This window comes from Pelmatolapia mariae, linkage group LG14 (assembly GCF_036321145.2).
Source record: "Pelmatolapia mariae isolate MD_Pm_ZW linkage group LG14, Pm_UMD_F_2, whole genome shotgun sequence".
NCBI lineage: Eukaryota > Metazoa > Chordata > Actinopteri > Cichliformes > Cichlidae > Pelmatolapia > Pelmatolapia mariae.
This window is the reverse complement of record NC_086239.1, coordinates 19,971,338-19,996,278: the sequence shown is the minus strand read 5'-3', so window position 1 is coordinate 19,996,278 and position 24,941 is coordinate 19,971,338. Positions and strand designations below refer to the sequence as shown.

Here is a 24,941-nt window from a genome sequence, read left to right as displayed (position 1 = left end):
ATATTTACTGACGTAAAGCAGATTCTTTACCGGGGGAGAGAAATATCGGACGTAACCGCCGTCTGTGAATACTACTGAAGCTCGTTCGTCGTGTGTCCGCCGTCGTGCGTCGTGCGTCGTGCGTTTATGCAGTTTTGTGTCAGCGCACACCAGCCCAACACTGAGGCGGAAAACACGGAGAAAAAGAAAGAAATGTTGTGCTAGCTGACTGTGTGCGGGTTAAGGCTTTATCCAACGATAAGAAACACTGGGAGTGAAGTAAGCGAGGTGCGTGTTGTTGAATGCATTCTGTTATTGCTTAGTTTTACCTCTCACTCAATCGTTAGCCACCGTGCTAGCTTTAGCAGTTGGCTAAGTTGCCGCTTCCTCCACGCTTGGCCTAATTACTAACGGGTGCTGCGGCGTGAAGTACAATGTGTTACATGTAACATAATGTAGCCATTTATGAATGATATCCCGAGTTTACGCTGTTTCTGAACGAGCTAACAACAGTTAAACGCGGGCAAAGTTCGCCTTGCTGTTGCAGTTTTGTGCCATCCGGGAGGCCATGTTAGGCTAACGTAGCTAGCTCATCAACTGTGAGCACGAAGATGTTGAAGCTACACAGATGAGTTAATGTGCAATAAATGCATTTTCTACCGAATTAAGAAGCTAGTTTTTATTTTTGAAAGACGTTTATGCCCAAGGCCATTATATTTTCCAGACTTTGCAAGGCATTAAGCACACGCGTTCTCTTTGTGGCTTCTGTTATTTAATCTGTGGGTTCCAGGAGCCAGACAAGGAATTCATGTGGCAGTGTAATATGTTTCTGATCAGTCTTTTGTTTCAGTTCAGTTTGTTTCAGTTGGCTTGTTTGACATGTAACGCCTCTCTCCTCAGGGTTTTGATTATGTACAGTTATAATCAAAAACCTCACTTATTTTAATACCTTGTTTTGTGTCTTTGTTTTGGATAGTGAGGCACCATGGCAGCTGCCTTTCCTTACAGAGGGGTCCCTGCAGCGATGCCACCAGGGGTACCAACTGCTGTGCCGCCTGGTGTGCCCCCTCCTGCACCTGTCCCGGACTACATGTCTGAGGAGAAATTACAAGAGAAGGGTATGTTGTTTGTCTCCACTAAAGCGGGACTTCCATGTTTTGAGCTTTTAGCGAAGAAGTTGTCACAAATGGACAAGATTAACTTTGCGATTATTAAATGTCTTTCAACTCTACAGCAAGAAAATGGCAGCAGTTACAGGCAAAGCGCTACTCAGAAAAGAGAAAGTTTGGCTTTGTGGATGCTCAGAAGGAAGATATGCCACCTGAACATGTCCGCAAGATCATCAGGGACCATGGAGACATGACCAATAGAAAGTTTCGCCATGACAAGAGGGTCTACCTTGGGTAAAGATGACTCCTTTATCCCTTTTTAAAAGTCTTAACAGAAGTCGGTGTGTTTTCTTCTTGATAACATCTTAATATGCTCGTTCTGTCTGTTTGTTGAACAGTGCCCTCAAGTACATGCCCCATGCAGTGCTGAAGCTGTTGGAGAACATGCCGATGCCTTGGGAACAGATTCGAGATGTGCCTGTGCTTTATCACATCACTGGAGCCATTTCATTTGTCAATGAAATCCCTTGGGTCATTGAGCCAGTCTACATTTCACAGTGGGGGTAAAGGAGAGTTTCTACTGCTGAAAACTTTCGAGCCAACTGTGATCATTTCCATTCAATAAAATGTAAATTTGTCTCTTTCCCGATTTTAATCCCAGCACCATGTGGATCATGATGCGTCGTGAGAAAAGAGATCGTCGGCACTTCAAAAGAATGCGCTTTCCACCCTTTGATGATGAGGAGCCGCCACTGGACTACGCTGACAATATTCTTGATGTGGAACCCTTGGAGGCCATTCAGATGGAGCTTGATCCAGAGGAAGATGCTTCAGTTGTGGACTGGTTCTATGAACATCAGCCCCTCAAGGACACAGCCAAGTAAGCAGCCATGGCTCTCTTCACAGACAAAGGTTTACATATTCAACTGATATGTTGCTTAAAACATTAATTGATGATTTATCTTTGTCTTACTCAGGTTTGTGAATGGGACCACCTATCGTCGTTGGCAGTTCACACTGCCCATGATGTCCACACTGTACCGTCTGGCCAATCAGCTTCTGACAGATCTGGTTGATAGAAACTACTTTTACCTCTTTGACCTGAAGGCTTTCTTCACGTCCAAGGCTTTAAACATGGCCATCCCTGGAGGACCAAAGTTTGAGCCGTTGGTCAGAGACATCAACCTCCAGTATGTTCTTTCGCCCTTTTATAAATTGAATATTCTAAAGACTTATTGTTATTAATGTTAATAAAGTTTTTATAGCTTTTCTTTCAGAATTTAAATGTTTCTTGTAATTGTTTGATATTGCTGTTTGATTCCAAACATAATGTGAAAATAGAAGCTGGCTGTTTTGTGTCTAACTGGTTCCTCTGCATCCTCTGTAGGGATGAAGACTGGAACGAGTTCAACGACATCAACAAAATCATCATCCGACAGCCCATCAGGACAGAGTACAAAATCGCCTTCCCCTACCTGTACAACAATTTGCCCCACCACGTCCACCTCACCTGGTGAGAACTGCTGTTTACGTGAAATACCGGCTGACTGAAAAATCCTTTTTCATTCAAGACAGGAGAGACATTCATCGCTTATATACGTCATAGATTTGTTTTATTTTTCATAATGGTTATATAAAAGCAACACTTGTGATGTTTTTTGTTTCCAGGTACCACACACCAAATGTGGTTTTTATCAAAACAGAAGACCCCGATCTTCCTGCATTTTACTTTGACCCGCTGATCAACCCCATTTCACACAGACATTCTGTTAAGGTAAATGTTGCACATTATCTACTTTTCTCCCTTTGGTGAATAACACCCCGCATCAAAGTCCTCCTACAAAGGCGCGCTTGCATTGGACTGCTTGCCTGTGCGTAAGAACTGGAGGAATAGTAAAATGAATGGTGACTTGTTATTATTGGCTGCAGCTGCAGATCACCTTTCACCATTCAGATAACTCTTCTAGCTATTTTATAGTCTGTTGAATTCCAGCCCTTCTGCCCTTAAAAGTGATTCACTGTGTTTCCCATTTCCTCTCAGAGTCAGGAGCCTCTGCCGGATGATGATGAGGAGTTTGAGCTTGCTGAGTTTGTGGAACCCTTCCTCAAAGAAACCCCACTCTACACAGACAACACAGCCAATGGCATTGCTCTCCTGTGGGCGCCGAGACCCTTCAACCTCAGATCTGGCCGAACAAGACGTGCCATCGATATCCCCCTGATCAAGAACTGGTGAGCAAACTGAAGCTGTTAGGACAGGAGTAAATCTGAAGTACTTTACTGTTTGAAGAGATGTTGGCTGTGTGGAAGATTTTGTTTTGCATTTGAGTTAAAAAAAAAAAAAAGTTAAAAAAAAAAAAAAAGTCTGATAAGTATTAAACATTTGTTGCTAAAATATTTTATAGGTACCGCGAGCATTGCCCTGCTGGACAGCCAGTGAAAGTACGTGTGTCATACCAGAAACTGCTGAAGTACTACGTGCTCAATGCTCTCAAACACAGACCACCCAAGGCCCAGAAGAAGAGGTGAGCATCCTTGGATTTATTTTGATATCCTGCTTTCATGCATTTTTAATTAAACCTTTATTTATTTTGCTCATTATCTAAGTTCATCTGTAAAAGTTCTCCCTCTGTTGTCTTGTAGATACCTATTCCGCTCCTTTAAGGCCACAAAGTTCTTCCAGTCCACAAAGCTGGATTGGGTGGAGGTTGGCCTGCAGGTTTGCAGACAGGGCTACAACATGCTCAATCTGCTCATCCATCGTAAGAACCTCAACTACCTGCATCTGGACTACAACTTCAACCTGAAGCCTGTCAAGACACTGACCACAAAGGTACAATCTGCAGAGCAGGATCTAACTTCACATTTTGTTTTTGTTAAGTGTCTGACTGTATTTTAGTATGAAGTGCACTTCTTTTGACCATTGCTGACCTATGACTGTTTTCTTTTGCCTCCTTCAGGAGAGAAAGAAGTCGCGATTCGGCAATGCCTTTCATCTGTGCAGAGAGGTTCTCCGTCTAAGCAAGCTGGTGGTTGACAGCCACGTGCAGTACAGACTGGGAAATGTTGATGCCTTCCAGGTTAGTTGTGAAGTGGAAATTGGCCATGCGTTGCTTTCACAGGGTAGTGGTAAAAGCGCTCTTTAATGAAAAGCAGTTTAAAATGCAAGGATGTATCTTTTGTATTGATAAAGGATTTTGGGAAATCTTTTTCATGTTTTAATCTTATGAACATGATTTTATTAAAAAAAAATAAAAAATTTCACTCGTTATTTTTATGTATTAATTTGCACACGTGACCAACCTCAAAGGTGTGTTTCTGTGTTGCAGTTGGCTGACGGACTGCAGTACATCTTCGCTCATGTGGGTCAGCTCACAGGCATGTACCGGTACAAGTACAAGCTGATGAGACAAATTCGGATGTGCAAAGACCTGAAGCATCTCATCTACTACCGTTTCAATACCGTGAGTAATTGCCCAATGTTAACAGTTTGCACACTTAAGGTGAAGCTGTTGTCTGTATAAATATTTTCCCACAATCACATTTAAGTTTTATTTTGTCTGTGTTTTCAGGGTCCTGTGGGCAAGGGTCCAGGTTGTGGCTTCTGGGCCCCTGGTTGGAGGGTGTGGCTGTTCTTCATGAGGGGCATCACCCCCCTGTTGGAGCGGTGGCTCGGAAATCTGCTGGCCAGACAGTTTGAAGGTCTGAACATACATATTTTACTTGTGTGATTCTCTGACACAGTCAGTTATTCTCTGAGGGAAACTGTAGCAGTTTCAGCAGCAGCAGCGGTTTTGCTTTAATTTCCTCTGCAGGACGTCACTCGAAGGGTGTTGCAAAGACTGTGACCAAACAGCGTGTGGAGTCTCACTTTGACCTGGAGTTGCGTGCGGCTGTGATGCATGACATCTTGGACATGATGCCTGAGGGGATCAAACAGAACAAGGCCAGAACCATCCTGCAGCACCTCAGCGAGTCCTGGAGGTGCTGGAAAGCAAACATCCCATGGAAGGTCAGGTCCCCTCAGGAATTGTTTGACATTTGAGTGTCATTACATTTGAATGGATGAGCTGTGGTTTGAAAAATAAGGATTTGTGAAATTCTTTGTAACATGAATAAAATATCAGCTAACTGGATAATTAAGGGAACAATAAAGGAAAACCTATTGAAAGTACTGATTAGATATTGGAACAACTTCGCAAAGATATTACAACAAATAGGGCTGTTCGATATAACGATATGTATCGGATGACGATATAAAAACGTCTATCGTTTCATTTTACGCTATCGTTTGTTTCGTGGTGTCGCAAAATAAACTGTTTACGGCAATATTTTTTCATCATTTTGATGGTCACTGTAGTGGCTATATTAACTTCTTAAAGTTCTCTCTTTCTCTTATATTTAAGATAACCACACGACGGACAAGTGCCTGTTTTTATGCGTTGTCGTTAGCAACAACGACGGTAAAACCATCGCGTGTCCGCTTGTTTATTTTCCACATAAACCTTTCACAATAAAGCTCAAGATCGTGTTGAGACTTTTCAAAATAAACTGAGTCACGTGAAAAAATATGCAGAGTATTTACGGATAAGAAGCAAAAAAGAGCCATCAGGTGCTAAAAAATAAACCTTAGACTCAAACGTTAGAACAGGCTTTTCCCCGCAGCACGCCGTGTAATAAATACTCACAAAGAAAATGGTGACCGTTACAACCTATGTCTAAAAATATGTAGTTTCATGCATCGGTTAAAACACTCGACTCCAGGTACACAACGCCCAGATAGAAACACTTCAGCTACCCGAGATCCACAGAATTTACAGAAAATGTAAAATTTTTGTGATTTATATCGTTATCGGACGATAGATGTTTTATGTCGGGATATGAGATTTTGGTCATATCGCACAGCCCTAACAACAAACATCATTAAAAATTGTAACTTAAGTGAGAATAAAATACTGAATTTTATCTTTTTCTTTCACTTTAGGTACCTGGATTGCCTACTCCTATTGAGAACATGATTCTGCGATACGTGAAGGCCAAAGCTGACTGGTGGACCAACACAGCCCACTACAACCGTGAGCGAATCCGTCGCGGGGCCACTGTGGACAAGACGGTGTGCAAGAAAAACCTGGGCAGACTGACCCGTCTGTACCTGAAAGCTGAACAGGAGAGACAGCACAACTACCTGAAGGTAATACTCTAAGAAGAAGTCTTAAAAAAAGAACTAGTAAAGTCCCTGCAATGTCAACGCATTTAAGGTGAAATGATGATTGATGTCCTCCTACAAAGGCGCACTTGCATTGGACTGCCTGCCTGTGCGTAAGAACTGGAGGAATATTAAAGTGAATAGTGGTTCTTTTATTGCTGGTTGCATTTGCCACTGGCTCCTCGCTATTCAGACACTTTTCTGATTATTACATGATGTTATAATATATGAAAACGGGTCTCATTGTATCTCTGTATCAAAGGTAAAAATGGCTGCGTCCTTCACTTTTTTGCCATATAATTGAAAGTGTGTGTATTCTGTTTACAGGATGGTCCCTACATCACTGCAGAAGAGGCCGTGGCCATTTACACCACCACTGTGCACTGGCTGGAGAGTCGGCGCTTCTCACCAATCCCGTTCCCTCCACTGTCTTACAAACATGACACCAAGCTGCTCATCCTGGCGCTGGAGAGGCTCAAAGAAGCATACAGGTAAGCAAGCTGAGAACATTGCCTTTAAGTTTAGCGATGCATATTTTCTCACATCAGGCAGCAGAATTGCCAGAGTATGTTTTTGCTTATTATTCATTTTGTTTCCATGTCCACTCTAAATCCTTCCAGCGTGAAGTCACGTCTGAACCAGAGTCAGAGGGAGGAGCTCGGGCTCATAGAGCAGGCCTACGACAACCCTCACGAGGCTCTTTCCAGGATCAAGCGTCACCTGCTAACACAGAGAGCCTTCAAAGAGGTCAGGGAGAAGATGTGTGGATACTTTCTGAGAGTTTCATTTAGTTAACAGGGATGTTTCTGGCTTTAAACAGTAGACGAGAACACTAGAAGAAAATATATTGCTCTAATTTCTTTTTTTTGTTTGTTTTTTTTTTTTTGTTTCACTGGTCAGTTTACAAACATAAGTAACATATATTTGAGGCAGTATTTCCTAGCTTCTGTGTAGATACATAGTTACTGGGATGTCGTTATTGGAAACCACTTGAAGAATTGATTTCTGTCACAGCCTTGAGTTTCTCTGTTGTAAAAGTCTTTCTTATCATCACATCCGTTTGTTAGTTTCTAAGTGACTACTTCTTTTGCAGGTGGGTATCGAGTTCATGGACTTGTACAGCCACCTGGTGCCAGTGTATGATGTGGAACCCCTGGAGAAGATAACTGATGCCTACCTGGACCAGTACCTGTGGTATGAAGCAGACAAGAGACGCCTGTTCCCACCCTGGATCAAACCTGCTGATACAGAACCACCACCACTGCTGGTCTACAAGTGGTGCCAAGGTAAGACTCGAATATGGCTGATTGTGTTGTGTAGTATCTCAGAAAGGATCCAGAATAAAATAAAATCTCAGTTTGAATAACATTGTGGGCAAATGTGATGACATTTTCAGCTTTATTTAAATGCTCCTTTATTCTATTCAGGCATCAACAACTTGCAGGACGTGTGGGAGACTGGAGAAGGAGAGTGCAATGTGATGCTCGAGTCCCGCTATGAGAAGATGTACGAGAAGATTGATCTGACATTGCTCAACAGGCTGCTGCGTCTTATTGTTGACCACAACATTGCTGATTACATGACAGCCAAGAACAATGTGGTTATCAACTACAAGGTAAGGGTGCTTATTTCTTTTCATATAGGAGCTTTAAAGATAACTGATTAGATTTATTTATTTATTTTTTGAGTGTTTCTCTTCATCTTTATTCGTCTCATATAGGACATGAACCACACCAACTCTTACGGCATCATCAGAGGTCTCCAGTTTGCCTCGTTCATCGTGCAGTACTACGGTCTGGTGATGGACCTCCTGGTTCTCGGCCTGCACCGTGCCAGTGAGATGGCTGGTCCCCCTCAGATGCCCAACGACTTCCTCAGTTTTCAAGACACTGCCACAGAGAGCGCTCACCCAATCCGACTGTACTGCCGCTACATCGACCGCATCCACATCTTCTTCAGGTAGGATTGCACTAAGTGATAAGATGACATTTTCTGGCTTGTTTGTTTGTTTTTTCACATTTAAGTGATGTCACTGTTTTTGTGGCTCCAGATTCTCTGCTGATGAGGCCAGGGACCTGATTCAGAGGTATCTGACAGAGCACCCGGACCCCAACAATGAGAACATTGTGGGTTACAACAATAAGAAGTGCTGGCCTCGTGATGCCCGCATGAGGCTGATGAAGCATGATGTGAATCTGTGAGTTTTTCTTTCAACCTTTCACTCTTAAGCTTGTAGATTATTGTTATGTAGATCTAATCTTTGTTGAATATCACACATCACAAAAATTTGACTTTATGAAAAATGGCTTGAACTTGCCTAATAATCTTCCCAGTGGACGCGCAGTGTTCTGGGACATCAAGAATCGCCTGCCCAGGTCTGTGACCACAGTCCAGTGGGAGAACAGCTTTGTGTCTGTGTACAGCAAAGACAACCCCAACCTGCTCTTCAACATGTGTGGGTTTGAGTGCCGCATCCTTCCCAAGTGTCGCACCAGCTATGAGGAGTTCACTCACAAGGATGGTGTCTGGAACCTGCAGAATGAGGTGAAATTCATAATGCTAACAAACCTGCTGCTATAGTGTCTAGAAAACAAATTAAAGAGACTATATAAAGACAAACTTTCCCTTTTTGATTAAATGGGCTTGAAGTTCACGTTTGTATTTATTTTTTCAGGTGACCAAAGAGAGGACAGCACAGTGTTTCCTGCGGGTGGATGATGAGTCAATGCAGCGTTTTCACAACAGAGTTCGTCAGATCCTGATGGCCTCTGGATCCACCACATTCACCAAGGTTAACAGACATCTTGCTTTTTATAAACTAGAGTATTATTGTTACATTCATTGATCCTTTTATAGCTGCATTCAGAGCAAGGAAAACTTACTACTTTCTCGATTTTTAACCTTCAGATTGTGAATAAGTGGAACACGGCTCTGATTGGTCTGATGACCTACTTCCGCGAAGCTGTGGTAAATACACAGGAGCTACTGGACCTGCTGGTGAAGTGCGAGAACAAGATTCAGACACGTATTAAGATTGGTCTCAACTCCAAAATGCCTAGCCGCTTCCCTCCCGTGGTCTTCTACACTCCCAAAGAGTTGGGCGGTCTCGGCATGTTGTCCATGGGCCATGTGCTTATCCCGCAATCAGACCTGAGGTAGGTCTCCTTGCAGATCTGTGTGAACTTCTAGTCTGTAAATTCATTCAGCTGTGGTGTCTTAACCAATCACACACTCATTTGTCTCACTCTTTAACAGGTGGTCCAAGCAGACAGATGTGGGCATCACCCACTTCAGGTCTGGAATGAGCCATGAAGAAGACCAGCTGATCCCTAACTTGTATCGTTACATTCAACCGTGGGAGAGCGAGTTTATTGACTCTCAGAGGGTCTGGGCTGAGTATGCGCTCAAGAGACAGGAGGCCATTGCCCAGAACAGGTAGAGCAGATTACTCTCTTATCCGATTTGGACTCACTGCAGCTGGTTTAGACACCATAATAACCAGCGTTTCATCTTTATTCCAGGCGTCTAACTCTGGAGGATTTGGAGGACTCCTGGGACAGAGGAATCCCCAGGATCAACACTCTTTTCCAGAAGGACAGACACACACTGGCCTATGACAAAGGCTGGAGAGTCAGAACTGACTTTAAACAGTACCAGGTATGACGGAGACAGCGATGTGCAAAGAGCAAAGGTGTTAAGATGAAATTGATTTTTTTCTATATAAAAACATGAAGTGCCTTTTAATAATTCAGGCATTCTCCTAAGTAAACTCAAGCAGATTAAAAATAGTTGGGACTCTTGGTCTCAGTTGCACTCTGCAGCAGTTGTGTTGACTTTAATGGTTTACCAATTAACAAGACTGTTTACAGTTTTATTTGTAATGCACTTGTCTGTATGCTATTACATGATGTTTATCATTTAGCTATTTCCAGCTATTGATTGTATTTTCTTCCTTGGTTGGTTGCAGGTGCTGAAGCAGAATCCGTTCTGGTGGACACACCAGAGACACGATGGCAAACTGTGGAACCTGAACAACTACCGCACAGACATGATCCAGGCGCTCGGTGGCGTGGAGGGCATTCTGGAGCACACACTCTTCAAAGGCACTTATTTCCCCACCTGGGAGGGTCTCTTCTGGTGAGAGCACTAAATGTTTACAGGAATTAATTATATTGCAAGCATCACACAATAGACTTTACACTTGGATCACTTTGTGTGCTTTTCTCGATACACTTGGGGAGTGTATAACTGCCAGGAAACTAATTTGTCATAAATTTAATTAATTGCCTTTAAAAACAGATTCTCTCTCTGTGCGTTTTAGGGAAAAGGCCAGTGGCTTTGAGGAGTCCATGAAATGGAAGAAGCTGACTAATGCCCAGAGATCTGGTCTCAACCAAATCCCCAACCGTCGTTTCACTCTTTGGTGGTCACCCACCATCAACAGAGCCAACGTAAGTACAACCAGGAACCAGAGAGGAAAAGAAAAATCTTACAGAACATATGAGTCTTGTGTTGTCTGTAGTGGCTTAAAGTTTGTATGTTTTTGTTTCTAGGTGTATGTGGGTTTCCAAGTGCAGCTTGACCTGACAGGAATCTTCATGCACGGCAAGATCCCAACGCTGAAGATCTCCCTCATTCAGATCTTCAGGGCTCACTTGTGGCAGAAGATCCATGAGAGCATTGTCATGGATCTCTGTCAGGTAGGTTCTGTTCATTTACCAAACTTTTTCCTCAGCACAGGAATTATTGTGCAAGTCAGAACGTAAATTTGTATGTTTTTTCTGATTCTGGTTTTCAGGTGTTTGACCAGGAGTTGGATGCTCTGGAAATTGAGACTGTGCAGAAGGAGACCATCCACCCCAGGAAGTCCTACAAGATGAACTCATCTTGTGCTGACATACTTCTCTTTGCATCATACAAGTGGAACGTCTCCCGGCCTTCTCTGCTTGCTGACTCAAAGTATGACTTTTAGCATGATTTTAGGTTTTTTAGGGGATGAAACATTAGTTTATAATAGAATAATGAGGTCCAAAACAGAAAAGTGAAAAGCTTGTTTAAATTGAAATGTTCACTTCCTCCTGCAGGGATGTGATGGACAGCACCACCACACAGAAGTACTGGATTGACATTCAGCTCCGATGGGGTGACTATGACTCCCATGACATCGAGCGCTATGCCAGGGCCAAGTTCCTCGACTACACCACAGACAACATGAGTATCTACCCCTCTCCCACTGGGGTGCTCATTGCTATTGATCTGGCCTACAACCTCCACAGGTTAGGATTGTCTAAGGGCCAGGTTTTCTGCACTGTCTTGTTTGAAGATAGGAACAAGATTCCTATCTTCAATCTTTAAGCATCTACTTAAACCCAGCATTTTATGTGTTCTTGTTTTGTAGTGCTTATGGTAACTGGTTCCCTGGAGGCAAGCCTTTGATCCAGCAGGCCATGGCTAAGATCATGAAGGCCAACCCTGCCCTGTATGTGCTCAGGGAACGCATCCGCAAAGGTCTGCAGCTGTACTCCTCTGAGCCCACTGAGCCGTACCTGTCCTCACAGAACTACGGTGAACTGTTCTCCAACCAGATCATCTGGTTTGTGGATGACACGAATGTCTACAGAGTCACTATCCACAAGGTAAAAGGGTGTTTTTGTAATTCTAAGAAAGTAAAGTGTATTTTGCTTTTGCATAATAATAATAATAATATGCAAAAAAAATGTAGTCACATGTATTCTCCACCTGTTTCAACAGACCTTTGAGGGTAACTTGACCACGAAGCCTATCAATGGAGCCATTTTCATCTTCAACCCGAGGACCGGTCAGCTCTTCCTCAAAATCATTCACACCTCTGTGTGGGCTGGGCAGAAACGTCTGGGACAGGTACATCCCCTTACTCTCAGAAATACAGCATGGTTTGTGGCGGAGATATGAAACATAAGGCTTTGTACTGTTTATCATCCAGTTAAATGGTACAGGCACATGCAGTACCCTTCTTACCAGTAAGTTGCTTATTTTTTTTAATCAAAGGTGTTTAACTTGATTCTTGTTTTATCTCTGTAGCTGGCCAAGTGGAAAACAGCTGAGGAAGTGGCTGCTCTGATTCGTTCCCTCCCAGTGGAGGAGCAGCCAAAACAGATCATTGTGACCAGGAAGGGCATGCTCGACCCTCTGGAGGTGAGACTATTTATGCTAATAAAACTTAGAGGATTAGCTCAGTGTAATTTTTCAAAGGTGAAACCACACTGCAGTGCTTTTCCAGTTTGTGATGCATTGTTCCTTGTGCAGGTCCACTTGCTCGACTTCCCCAACATTGTGATCAAAGGCTCGGAGTTGCAGCTGCCCTTCCAGGCCTGTCTGAAGGTGGAGAAGTTTGGAGACCTGATCCTGAAGGCTACAGAACCACAGATGGTGCTGTTCAACCTTTATGATGACTGGCTGAAGACCATCTCGTCCTACACAGTGAGTTTCACACCAGGGTTAAGATTGTATTTAATTGTTTTACAATGATGGTGGTTTTTTGTTAAATTTTTGTTAAAGCCCCCTTACTCCTTTCCCTGTGTAAGTAGTTTGTGTTTGGTTGTCTGCTCCGTAGGCCTTCTCTCGACTCATCCTGATCCTCAGAGCGCTCCACGTCAACAATGACCGTGCCAAGGTGATCCTTAAACCTGACAAAACAACTATCACCGAGCCCCATCACATTTGGCCCACGCTCACTGATGAGGAGTGGATCAAGGTGGAAGTGCAACTCAAAGATCTAATTTTGGCTGATTATGGCAAAAAGAACAAGTAAGTCTTCAGTTTGAGTTCCCAAGTTTTGCACAAGCTAATTGCTGTATGTACCTCAAATAGCTGCTTGTTTTCTGTAACTTGGAGCTAAATATAACCAGACGTGGATTTTGTGGTCAATACTTCCTGTGTCTCCTTTCAGTGTGAACGTAGCTTCGCTGACCCAGTCTGAGATCCGTGACATCATCCTGGGAATGGAGATCTCAGCTCCGTCTCAACAGCGCCAGCAAATTGCTGAGATCGAGAAGCAGACCAAAGAACAGTCGCAGCTCACTGCCACACAGACCCGCACGGTCAACAAGCACGGAGACGAGATCATCACCTCCACCACCTCCAACTACGAGACCCAGACATTCTCATCCAAGACTGAATGGAGAGTCAGGTATGAACGCAGCTTCTGTGGGGTTCAGACTTTTTTTTCTTTTTTTAAGAGTTAACTTATGATTGAGTAAAATATGAAGACATAAATCATGTTTGTTTGTTGTTTTTTCCCCCATGTCAGGGCCATATCTGCTGCTAACCTCCATCTCCGAACCAACCACATCTACGTGTCATCTGACGACATCAAGGAGACAGGTTACACCTACATCCTGCCCAAAAATGTCCTTAAGAAATTCATCTGCATCTCAGATCTGCGAGCACAGGTATGTATTCATCATATTGCACATCACTTCATCAACTGAGCCCATTGTAACAACATGCTCAGGTATATATGCTGACCATATTATTTTGTTCCAGATTGCAGGCTACCTGTATGGCACCAGCCCACCTGACAACCCCCAGGTGAAGGAGATCCGTTGTATTGTCATGGTGCCCCAGTGGGGGACTCACCAGACTGTCCACCTGCCCAACCAGCTGCCGGGTCATGAATACCTGAAAGTAAGTTCCAGTTTATTCTTAGCAATTGATACATGATAGCTTTGCTGGATGCTTTGCTCCAGCTTTAAAGCTTTATTTTTATTTTCCCTAAACAGGAAATGGAACCCCTTGGCTGGATCCACACGCAGCCCAATGAATCGCCGCAGCTGTCCCCACAGGATGTCACTACCCACGCCAAGATCATGGCTGATAACCCTTCATGGGACGGAGAAAAGACCATCATCATTACTTGCAGGTAGGCTTTATTACTTTGCTATGAAAAGAGTGTAGGAAGGTAAAATCTGTAGCAGTTTAAAAAAAAAAAAAAAAAAACTACAATGGAGTTTACAGTATTGCAAGTTCAATACGCAGTATAGTAATTCTATTGGAAATCCATTTATTTATATTATAATTTTATTAAAAAACTCTTTAATTACTCAAATAAATTTTAAAAATGCACCAGACTCTTTAAAAGAAATTGTAGTTATAACTGTATTTTCAGACATAGTTGACTTGTACTTAAGAGTGTCTTGTCTGTGCTTTTCAGCTTCACCCCAGGTTCATGCACGCTCACAGCCTACAAGCTGACACCCAGCGGGTACGAATGGGGTCGCCAGAACACGGACAAGGGCAACAACCCCAAAGGTTACCTACCGTCTCACTATGAAAGAGTGCAGATGCTGCTGTCTGATCGTTTCCTGGGCTTCTTCATGGTACCTGGCCAGTGCTCCTGGAACTACAACTTCATGGGTCAGTATTCAAAGCTCTTGTATTTATATTAGTATTGCTTGCTATATATCTGTTGCCAAATCTGCCCTGAGTGCATCGTTTTGTTTTCTTGTTTTTTGAATGATCAGTAGGATACATTGATGTTTCCACTGCCCCAGTGTCTGTTTCATTGATTTTAGTGTGCAGATTTGCTTCACAATTATTTAGATCCAGGGATGTGAAACTCATTTTGCACTTTAACCTTAAATGGGCCGGACATTTAGGGAAAATGTGAAGACATTTAGCTAAACATTTAATCCCTGACATATCCTTATGTAAGATATACAACAGTACGCCTTCTTTTCTACATGAAAAATGTGTAAAATAACAAAAGTAGTTCTGGTTGCTCGCCTTATGACACCCCTGCCCCTGCTCTAGTTATTTACATATGCTAATAATAAACCTGTCAATTCCCTTTGCCACAGGCGTGCGCCACGATCCAAACATGAAGTACGACCTCCAGCTGGCCAACCCGAAGGAGTTCTACCACGAAGTCCACCGGCCCTCGCACTTCTTAAACTTTGCCTCTCTGCAGGAGGGCGAGATCTACAATGCCGACCGCGAGGACATGTACGCCTGAGGGCAGACGCGCTGCACTTGACCTGTTTTGTTGAAAGCTCTGCCAGAATTATGTGGCGCTCAGATTTCAGAACCTGTAATATTGCTATTGAAAAAGATGTAACTGTGATGATGGAATTCTTGTTTTGTTTTTTTTAATGTAAAGGCTTTAGGATCCTTTTTGATATTTGATATTACTCCTCTACCCTCCCCTCTATTACAGTAAGGCTACTTCAGTCTTTGTGGCATCTCATATGTGCATTTGTGTAGTTTTCAGTACACAATAATTTGGTATAATATTTGATCAGACCTCTGTTTAGGAAGGGGAAATGACATGCTTACTGTTCACTCTTTTGAGAAATGAAACTGAAAGTTGTTCTTTCATGCCAGTAACGCCCCATTACTGTGTTGTATGTCGTACTGTACATCCTGTCACACCATAGCTTGAGTTTAAATAAAGATCTCAATTTTTATGAACAGTGTGGTGGTAATGTCAGGTTTGGGTTTTTTGGCCCCCAGAGGGGAAGTAAGGCTGGACAGGGACTTTCTGGCTCACTTCCCCTGTTTTAAGAGGTCAAATTGCTTTCCCTTGAACCACTCATGTTGGTTTCACTTGCTTGCTTATCCCCATAATAAGCCAGGACTTTACTTTCTGTTTTAGTCTTGGTTAATGAAGCTATATTTCCAGGTTTATGTGCAGTTCTGCCGTTATTTTATTTCCCTAGACAGTTCTAGGCCAGCATTTCTGACTGCAGATCTGCAGAGGAAATTAAGTTTACGCTTTGCTGCATGCATCAGTAAGCTCGACCTAGCAGGCACACTTGTGCATGTTTCTCTGTACTCGCACTACATTGGTCAGAAAAGTAGGAGGACCCAGCAGAGAGTACACAGCAGCCTACTGTCCACTGTTGTGTTCGTTGTCTATTTTTTGGGTAGGCTGATGTAATGTGACCACACATTAAATAAATGAAGTGGCATCGTCGTGAGCGGAGCAGGTCAAGTTCAGACGTGTCGGCAGAGGGTGAGGTTTAAACTTTGCACGCTGATTTGGTTGACGGTTTGCCGTCACGTCTCTCCTGTCGGTTTCGATAGCCGAATTAAGAGCATGTGAAGCGAGCTGCTCGGGCTCGGATATGGAGACGCTCTCGGAGACCAAAAACTCGGAGGACTGCTTCGGCAGGACGTTTTCCGCTCTCACCGTCGATGATGTGTACAAGATAGCCAAAGTGATCGGCACCGAGGTGGAGAAACTCATCGACGGTTACGGCAAAGAGAGCGTTGAGGGTCTGGTGCCGAAGATGGTGAAAGTGCTGGAGCTGCTGGAGAGCTTCGCGTCGAGGAACCACGCTCACAAACTGAGGGAAGAGGAGCTTCTGAAGACCTTCGAGACCATACAGCTGCAACAGCAGAAGAAACGCGGGGGGAAGGAAAACGACGAGGCCAACGATAAAAACGAGATACGGGTGAGAGACGCGGGGGATTTTCAGTCACACCACCATTTTGTAAATAATACAACGGCGCCTGTGCGTGTTACTCACCGAGTGTGCATCTCTGTGTTATAACAGCAGGTTAATAGAGCTGTTTGTCAACGACTCTGATGTATTTCGAGGTGATTTTGCGCCGTTTGGGTAACCTACATGCTACTGCTCCCAAATGTAGTGAAAACGTAGCTCCATAACTCTTTTTTTTACTGTGATACTATGTCACTGTGAAACTAAAATTACTCTTGCATATATATTTGCATGACCTCGCGTGATATAAACCTTATAACTGCCTGTTTGATATCAATACCTGAAGTGCCGCCCCGTGTCGTCAAGGCAACCGCGTAGACCGACAGTTATTCTTAGACACTGTAATTTAACAGTTTTCAGTGAGAATATTTAACATTGGCATGATTTAATTTTAATGTTTATGTCCCCTGTTATATACTGTAAAATGTATTTTATAAATCACATAAAAACACAGCAGTGATTTTAGCTTTAGCACTGGGAGTGTTACCACCCACACTAGAAAAAGAAGCTAGCTAATTAGCAGTCAGCCACTTAAGTAGCATCTTACCAGTAATCACTTGGTGTAAAGTACCACATTTAAAAGGGACTTTTCATTAATTATAACTGTAGCTATACAGTTATAAATGTTGAAGAACCATGTTAATACATTCTTGAAGTCATAGCATCATTTAGGAGCTTCTACAGTACTGTACATAAGTTTTGTGCCACCTCTCATTTATTTATATTTTGCTAGGAAAATGCAACGATTTATTGAAACATGTGCATACATACATGGAAATACAGTTTATAAGGTAAAAACAGAACATGTCAAATTCTAGTCAGTATTTGGATTGGCCACCTTCAGCCAACATCCAAAGCTCTTCTTTGGATCTCACACTGCTTCATGGATGTTGAGGTCCTGTGTTTGTGATCATTGTCATGCTGAAGAGTGAAGCTATGCTGGTATTGCATGATGGATCAAATTCGGATTCAACACTCTATAGGGCCTGTTGCCACTGATTTTCAGCCCAGTTCTTCTTTCTCAGTCTTTTCTCTCTGTTTTCCTTCTTTAAGAATGGCCTCTTGGCAGCCAGCCTTCCACTGAGAGCATATCTGATGAAGCTTCAGTAAACAGCAGATAGTAGATCAAACGAAGGGTCAGATGCATCTCTCAGGTCCTGTGTCATGTCTTTGCTGGATTTTGTTCCTGTTTCTTAAGGACATGAGTTTAAGATACTGTTCATCTGTTTTAGGCCTACTACTTCTTCTTTTATCTTCCACTTGTCCAGTTTCCTCAGATCTTTTAAGGAAACAATGCACATGCTGAGGCCAAGTCTTCAGATTAAGTCAATTTTACTTATATCGCCAAATCACAGCATCAGTTGCCTCTAGGAGTTTCAGCTAATAGCATTTTGGACGTAAACATGTTACAAAAGTAATATTTTTGCCTGACAAACTGTGTTGTCATTGGTATTTTTCATAGATTTAACAAAAGAAATGGGAATTTTTGTAATTGGCTGCCAATGCGCAAAGAAAATCTTTGCAAGACCTTCAGAAAGTCTGGAGACCTTTGCTTACAAGAAAGTCTGACTCATTTGAAGCAAAATTTAAAGAAATGAGGGGTGGCTTAAGGGGTGGGCCTCACACAGATAGACCTGGCTGTCAAACAGCCTGATAGGTAAGAAGCTCCTACAAAAATAACCAGCCTTCTGGGGATTTCTCAGAGCTACAACATAACATTTATTCTGTATGAACTGTCTTTTGTCAGACTATTTCTCTCTTTATTTAGTGTTTGTGCTGTCATTATATGAAAAGGCTCTGCTGTCCTGGAAAGTCAGACTTTGCTGTTTAGATGTCTCTCAGCCATTAGAAAACCATCTGCAATGACTTAACACCAAATTGACACACCCGCTTGGACACAACTGGTTAAGTTGAATCCAGATTCTGAATGCCCTAGAGATTTTCTACAGCTTTCATCAGATCTTTTTTCCCCCCTTCTAAAAATGCAATAGAACCTGCTTTTGGGGTTTTAGTTTCACAGTCTGACTCCTGTCATCTCATCCAGGAACTTCAGCAGAAGGAGCAGCAGTGGAAGAGGAGGTGCGAAGAGCTGCAGGTCCAGATACAGCAGCTCCAGGAAGACAGGGAGGTGCTGGAGAGCAAGCTGAGAGGCAGCCATGCACAGGAAGGTATGTATGAGGAATTATTTTTGTTTACGTGAACTGTAACGTTAGGCATCTTATAGGCTTTTAAAATCTGAACTATGTGGAAATCAGTCCCCCCCCCCACCCCTTAAAAAAACAAAACAAAAAAAATTCAACATGCTATAGAGGTGCAGTACGTGCGTGCTCTTCAAACAAGTAAATCAACCTCGAGGTCTTGTGGTTATGTTGTTTTTTTTTTACTTCATTCTAGTCTGTAAACGGGACATCAACCAGTTCCAGTAAATATTCAAAGCAGTGGGTTAACCATCATACGCTCTGAGGCTGAAACCAGTCCAACTGGCCATCACTGTGTGTATAGTGCAGTTATTTTTGCTGACTGAAGTTCATAGTTGTGAAAGTGTTCAGAAAAAGCAAACATTAAAATTAAGCCCTGTTAACAACCTGAACAATTACTCTGTACACTTTAAAAATTAAACAGCAGAGAGATACGATCAATAATCTTTTAAACATAATATACAGTAAGGCTCACTGACTGAAAAACAGTCGGCATGATTTCCGTTTGATGCTTAGTTTCTGTATAATTTAAACTGGCTGAGCGAAGTGAAAGAGATAATATATCATCTCTATCCCAGCGTGTAGAAGCCCTACCGCAGAGATGTGAGCCAGAGGCTGGAGTCACCTTGCTGACTCCAGTTTTTGCGTACTGGCAGATAAACTCATGCCGTCTTAACTTTGTGATTTATTTGACAGGACGCCCTGAGGCACCTGAACGTGACTATTCATTTCATGTAGTAAAAGTGAAATGGCTGTTTGGCCACTGAGGTTCACCGCAAATATGCTTTCAGTTATTTCAGTTTTGATAAAAGGTCCCAGAGTGTAAGGGTTAAAAAGAAATGTTATTATTATCTGCTCATTTTTACTGCTGGGTGAACTACATGAAACTCATTTGCTGAATTGTTGGCATCATTTGAGAGATGCACTTCTCAGAATCTGTTAATGTAAAAGCGAAACTATTTGCAAAGCAAGATAACAGTAGATGCAAGCAAGAGATACTGTCTGTGCTCTGAAATCTTAAGTCACTGTAGAATGAATCAAGATTACGTGCAGCGTGCTGTCCTCGTGCACATCGACACAAATGGGATTAAGGTATTAAGCTTGTGTAATGTTGAGGTCTTGTGGTAATTACTTCTCATGCTGACTTTTGTCTTTCAATATTATTTAGTGCGGATTCTCTTGGAAAGAGTTTGGGCTCATGAGTTTATTACATTTTAGATGACATGAGTAAGCTATTATGAGCATTAGCAACAATAAAACACAGGTTGTTAAATGTTAAATCCAATTTGAATGAGCGTAAGCTATGAAATTATGAAGACAAAGAGGGACAAAAGTAGTTAAAAAAGTAGCTACACAAAGTTGATACACTTTGTGATTTTGTGTGTGTGTTAGACCGTGTTCAGCGGCAGGAGCGTGAGGTGATGCTAAAGCTGAAGGAGGTGGTGGATAAACAAAGAGATGACCTGAGGGCCAAAAGCCAGGAGATAACTACTATCACCAAAGAGGTGGAGGCGGTAAGGAGACGATATAATTCACTCTTAACCTTTTTTCTTTCTTTCTTTCTTTCTTTCTTTTTAGGAGGATGATAGATTAACTTTCATAGATATTTTCTCATTTTCGGATCATTCTCTGTAAACTCTATAGAGATGGCTGTGTGGGAAAATCCCAGTGGATCAGCAATTTCCGAGAAACTCAGAGCAGCCCATTTGGCACCAACAACCATGCCCGTTCAAAGTCACTTAAATAACCTTTCTTTCACATTCTGACGCTCAGTTTGAACTTCAGCTTTTGCCATGTGATCAGTTGATTAGATCTTTGTTTAAACAAGCAGTTGAAAAGGTATACCTTATAAAGTGGCTAGTGTGTCTATCTATTTTTGATAACATTATAAGCTTCAACATTTCTGTTGTGATGTTCCACTTACAAATATTTCAGTGACCTAGAGTAACAAGTTTGACTACTGCAGAGGCCTTGAGGCAGATGATTCCAATGGTGACAATGGAAACTAATCTAAAGATGGAGCTGGGTCGGGTTAGCTCTTCACTGAAGAATAACGACTGAAAACATCTTTAATTTAATCATAACATTTTATCATTTCTTTTAAAAGCCAGGAAAATAGTAGAAGTATAAAAAACAAACATTAAAATATATTGGCTTGGTCACGTGAGAATTAAGATGAAAACATGTATGAAGCACAGCCCTTAAATAATAAAAAGTGTTCTTTGTCCATGTGGATCACAAGGTTACACTAAATCAAATTTATGGCTGCAAGTTGTGTTTCCTTACAGACTTTCTGACCTTTCTCATGGAAACAGTAGTATTTTTTTCATTATTCTCAAACCCTGTTTTATGTATTGTGTTAATTATTTCTATATATATCGTACATACTTACATACACAGTCGTGGAGTCATGTGTCGCACAGCAACATAAGAGAACTTGCATCATGTAAACCACTCTAACGGAGCCACTGGAAGGCAGAAAGTGTGCTAACTGTCAGGAAAAGAGGGCAGGGATTATCCACGTAGTTACTGCTTGATGATTTAAGCTGCACTTTAGACAAGTCAGGGCACTGTTTTCATCTTGGTACAGCCACAGTGTGGGCGTGTGCTGTTGTGTGAGTGTTTGCACGTGGCTGTATGTGTGTCAGGGCATGTATACCACATGATTTAAATAGCGGCCATAACTGGGTGTGTTTTTTTAATGCTTGGCGTTTTGCACCCAATCAGCTGACTTTTAAACAGAAAGAAAAACTCACTTCATGGTTAACTTGGGGAAGTAAAAGAGTAGGCTTTGATTTGATTTGGTTAACCAAGGAGTATTTTTTTTATTTTAAATAATGCCTATTTTTTAATCCTTTATATTAAGGCAGAAATCTTATATACCATATTTCCAATTTCCATTTTTGTGGGTCAGCCTTGGTTAATTGATTTAGCCATAAGCTGTGTTTATAACTGTCTGCAGTACTGCTCATGATGCACATTTGTTAATATATATATATATATATGTGTGCATGTTTATGTGTGTGTGTGTAGCTCCAGGAGCAGCTGGACCGCTTTATGAAAATGAATGCAGAGCTGCGACACAAGCAGAATGTTTTGCAGGCCCAGCTGAAGAGCACCGTGGAGAGGAAGGCCGACATGGAGGCCGACCTGAAGGAGAAAAACAAAGAAATAGAAAACCTCCAAGCACAGCTCGACAGAACCAACAGCAACACGCCGGTATGCACACCTTTCACACAAGATACAACATATATGTTTCTTTACTTTCCCGCATAATGAATAGGATGCTTCTTAGAGATACCCTAATATTTACTTAAGGCCTTAAAAGGGAAATCTGTGAACTTTGGACTCCAACGTCACTCTAGAGTGTTTAGAGAGTTTAAACTTGCACTGTTGATCAAATAACTGCTGCTTTTTGCTGAATCAGCTTTGTGGTTGAATTAACCTGTTGATCACTGTTTGTTGTCCCGTCAGTCCCGACCAAGTCAAACAGCACAGGAGCCAAAGAAAAAGCCAACATCCGATCAGAAGGATCCCGATCAGCCGTGCTTCACCAAGAAGGAGGTGCGCGACATCCTTTTCGAGAGAAACGAGCTAAAGACCAACCTCTTCCTGGTGCAGGAGGAGCTCAGCTACTATCAGAGGTGGGTTTTCTTGTTTGGGTGCATGTGCTCTTGTTTTAGTTGATGGTCATGGTGCCAGTGAAGTTGTCTACACGCTGAAAGGACTGTATGTGTCTGCAGGGAAATACTGAATGAGGAGAGGTGTCCAGGTTTTCTCTTAGAAGCTGTGCGCTCTGCCATCAAGAAAAAAAGAAAGCTCATTAAAGCCAAGATGCTTGGGATTCCTAACAACGAATGCAGCAGCAGGTATTTCTTACAGACATCATTTCTAGAACAACAATAGGAAACAATGCGCGGATTTAAAAAGATGTTCAGAAAGCGAAAGGGGTTTGAGTGACTGTGTTTTTTCCTCGGCAGTGATGAGGAAGACAGGAGTTCTCTGTTTGGCCAAACAGAAGTGGATGGCACAGAAGTGGATGGAACAGTGAAACCAGCTGAGTCACGTATTCGAAACCTGTGAGTACGATGCTGCACAATCACTCCGCATTGGTCAGACTGGAAGCCAGAGTCCTGGCAGCAAAACCTGGTGGTGTTTTATATTTATGTTTCTGCTTATATTAGTGCTCTTTTCGTTCATACATGAGGTCACAGTGCTGATTAAAGCTGTCATTCGTCTCATTTCCACATCTGTTGCACATTTACTGAAACAGAATGCTGGCAAAATGAAACAACCATAAATTAATTTTCAACAGCTTCAGCCTTTGCACTGTTCCTGTCAATAAACATAGAGCAAGAGCAATAAGAAAATGAACCACTCAGAAAGAAAAAATAAAAGCAGAAACACTGCAGACATCACTCCATCTCCCTCGCTCTGTTAACAATGTCACCCTCCTCAGATTTTGTCAATCCTAGTCTATATTTAGCAGTAATCCCTGACTGCAGATCTGATCTCAGGCCTGTCCCTTCTGCTCTGTCGCCTGCAGCTTTGGCTTCCTGACGAGGTCAAGCAGCGGCCCGGGTCCCACCGACGTGAACAACTCCTCCTGGGAGATCATCAGAGACTCCGAGGCCAATGAGGAGGCGGAGCAGCTGAGGTCTTCCTGAACGCGTTACTGACCACAGAGATTGAACTGAGGGATTTCTCCAAGTTTGACACTCAGACAACACTTTCTCCTCACCTCAGTCACAACCTCTCTGCGGTTTTTGCTCAGGGCAAAGGTTATGAGGACATTTGAATGCAGACCCAGAGCACCACGGGAAGATAAAGAAGCGCTTTTAAACAATCCCCTCTTATTTCCTGAAATTAAGTTTCAACCATGATTAGTTTATGTCTGACGCCTTCCCCTTTATCATGGAAGGAGAAAACAAGAGGAACATTGTGTAACTACAGTACGATATAAGAAATACTGCTATGATATTCTGTACAGCAAGACAATCATGATTTTTTTATTCTAAGAAAAAAATGTATTTTTGGTAATTCAGTAAAATCAGATTCAGTGTTTATATGTATTTTTAAAAAAACCAAAGACATAGTTTGAGTTTTAAATAGATATAATTATCTACTATAATAGTACATAAAGCAGTAAATTAAGTTCTGCTCATTTTATAACTCATACAAATATTTTCACAATTACAATCTAACTCAAACCTCAGTGAGGGAATTTTAAAGCCATGTGGTTACTCTATGTTTAAATGATCTGAAGCACTTCTATTCACAAGGAAACAGAAATGTTGCAGTGAGTGCAGGTTAAGAGAGTGCATCTTAACCCCATAAGCCTTATTTTAGTGCTCGTAGTGTAAAAATAAATCAATCATGTGTCAGTATTCGGGTATTTGATGGTGGTGCCCTAAACGTGGGCTTTCAGCACCACCACTTTAACTGAAGCCCTCTGTTCCCTCTAAATGTAGTAGAAACTACTCAGGCAGGCCAGTGGTATGTGTAAAGGGAGAATGAATGAACATCGAGTAAAACCACCTTCTCCTGACATCCTTTGTGGGCAATTTATTTTTGTAAGCATCTTTGTAATGGAGCATTTGTTTTGTTTTGTTTTTATGATGTAAACACATTTAAGGTGTTATTTGCCATCTGAGTGAATTTTATTATAAAACAACTGAAAATGTGTGACATTGAGATTTCAATAAAAACATCTATTAAACAGAGAATATATTTACAAAAGTGAAACAATCTCAGTTAATTTTTTTACCCTCATAAGGAAAGGAACAAAGAATGCTGAATAAGCTTTCACTGGATCTCAAATTGATCACATGGGCATCTTTTCACCGACTTTCACGACTTATAAGGAAGACAAAGGCTTCCTTCATCATCTCCTGTAAGACCTACTGCAATAGATTCTGAGAAAAGGGTGACCATCAGTACGTGTGTGTGTTTGTTCGTACGCGCCCCA

General features: G+C 42.1%; 2 protein-coding genes across 3 annotated transcripts; both read left to right on the top strand.

The window, feature by feature from the left end:
- The first annotated feature begins 105 nt into the window (after nucleotides 1-105).
- Nucleotides 106-15,737, top strand: prpf8 (pre-mRNA processing factor 8). Of its 2 annotated transcripts, none has more exons than XM_063492763.1 (43): nucleotides 106-258; nucleotides 956-1,097; nucleotides 1,214-1,382; nucleotides 1,487-1,651; nucleotides 1,750-1,968; nucleotides 2,066-2,278; nucleotides 2,476-2,601; nucleotides 2,757-2,862; nucleotides 3,130-3,320; nucleotides 3,494-3,613; nucleotides 3,732-3,921; nucleotides 4,049-4,168; nucleotides 4,418-4,552; nucleotides 4,661-4,790; nucleotides 4,904-5,100; nucleotides 6,073-6,279; nucleotides 6,622-6,785; nucleotides 6,915-7,041; nucleotides 7,388-7,580; nucleotides 7,722-7,909; nucleotides 8,015-8,253; nucleotides 8,345-8,491; nucleotides 8,628-8,838; nucleotides 8,969-9,085; nucleotides 9,202-9,449; nucleotides 9,550-9,729; nucleotides 9,816-9,951; nucleotides 10,262-10,431; nucleotides 10,616-10,745; nucleotides 10,848-10,994; nucleotides 11,093-11,253; nucleotides 11,379-11,570; nucleotides 11,693-11,930; nucleotides 12,046-12,174; nucleotides 12,355-12,468; nucleotides 12,580-12,753; nucleotides 12,887-13,080; nucleotides 13,223-13,462; nucleotides 13,583-13,724; nucleotides 13,819-13,959; nucleotides 14,055-14,194; nucleotides 14,486-14,688; nucleotides 15,132-15,737. In XM_063492763.1, the coding sequence occupies exons 2-43, from the start codon at nucleotides 965-967 to the stop codon at nucleotides 15,284-15,286; spliced, it is 7,041 nt and encodes a 2,346-aa protein (XP_063348833.1). In that variant the 5' UTR covers nucleotides 106-258; nucleotides 956-964; the 3' UTR covers nucleotides 15,287-15,737. The 2 variants fall into 2 exon arrangements, with proteins under 2 accessions (XP_063348833.1, XP_063348832.1); XM_063492762.1 differs by having other exon boundaries at nucleotides 106-267.
- Nucleotides 15,738-16,129: 392 nt separating this feature from the next.
- rilp (Rab interacting lysosomal protein) lies at nucleotides 16,130-24,690 on the top strand. Its single transcript, XM_063493071.1, has 8 exons — nucleotides 16,130-16,727; nucleotides 18,820-18,943; nucleotides 20,366-20,487; nucleotides 22,007-22,192; nucleotides 22,448-22,617; nucleotides 22,717-22,842; nucleotides 22,954-23,052; nucleotides 23,520-24,690. Exons 1-8 carry the CDS (start codon nucleotides 16,398-16,400, stop codon nucleotides 23,638-23,640), a joined length of 1,278 nt encoding a protein of 425 aa, XP_063349141.1. The 5' UTR covers nucleotides 16,130-16,397; the 3' UTR covers nucleotides 23,641-24,690.
- The last annotated feature ends 251 nt before the right edge of the window (nucleotides 24,691-24,941 follow it).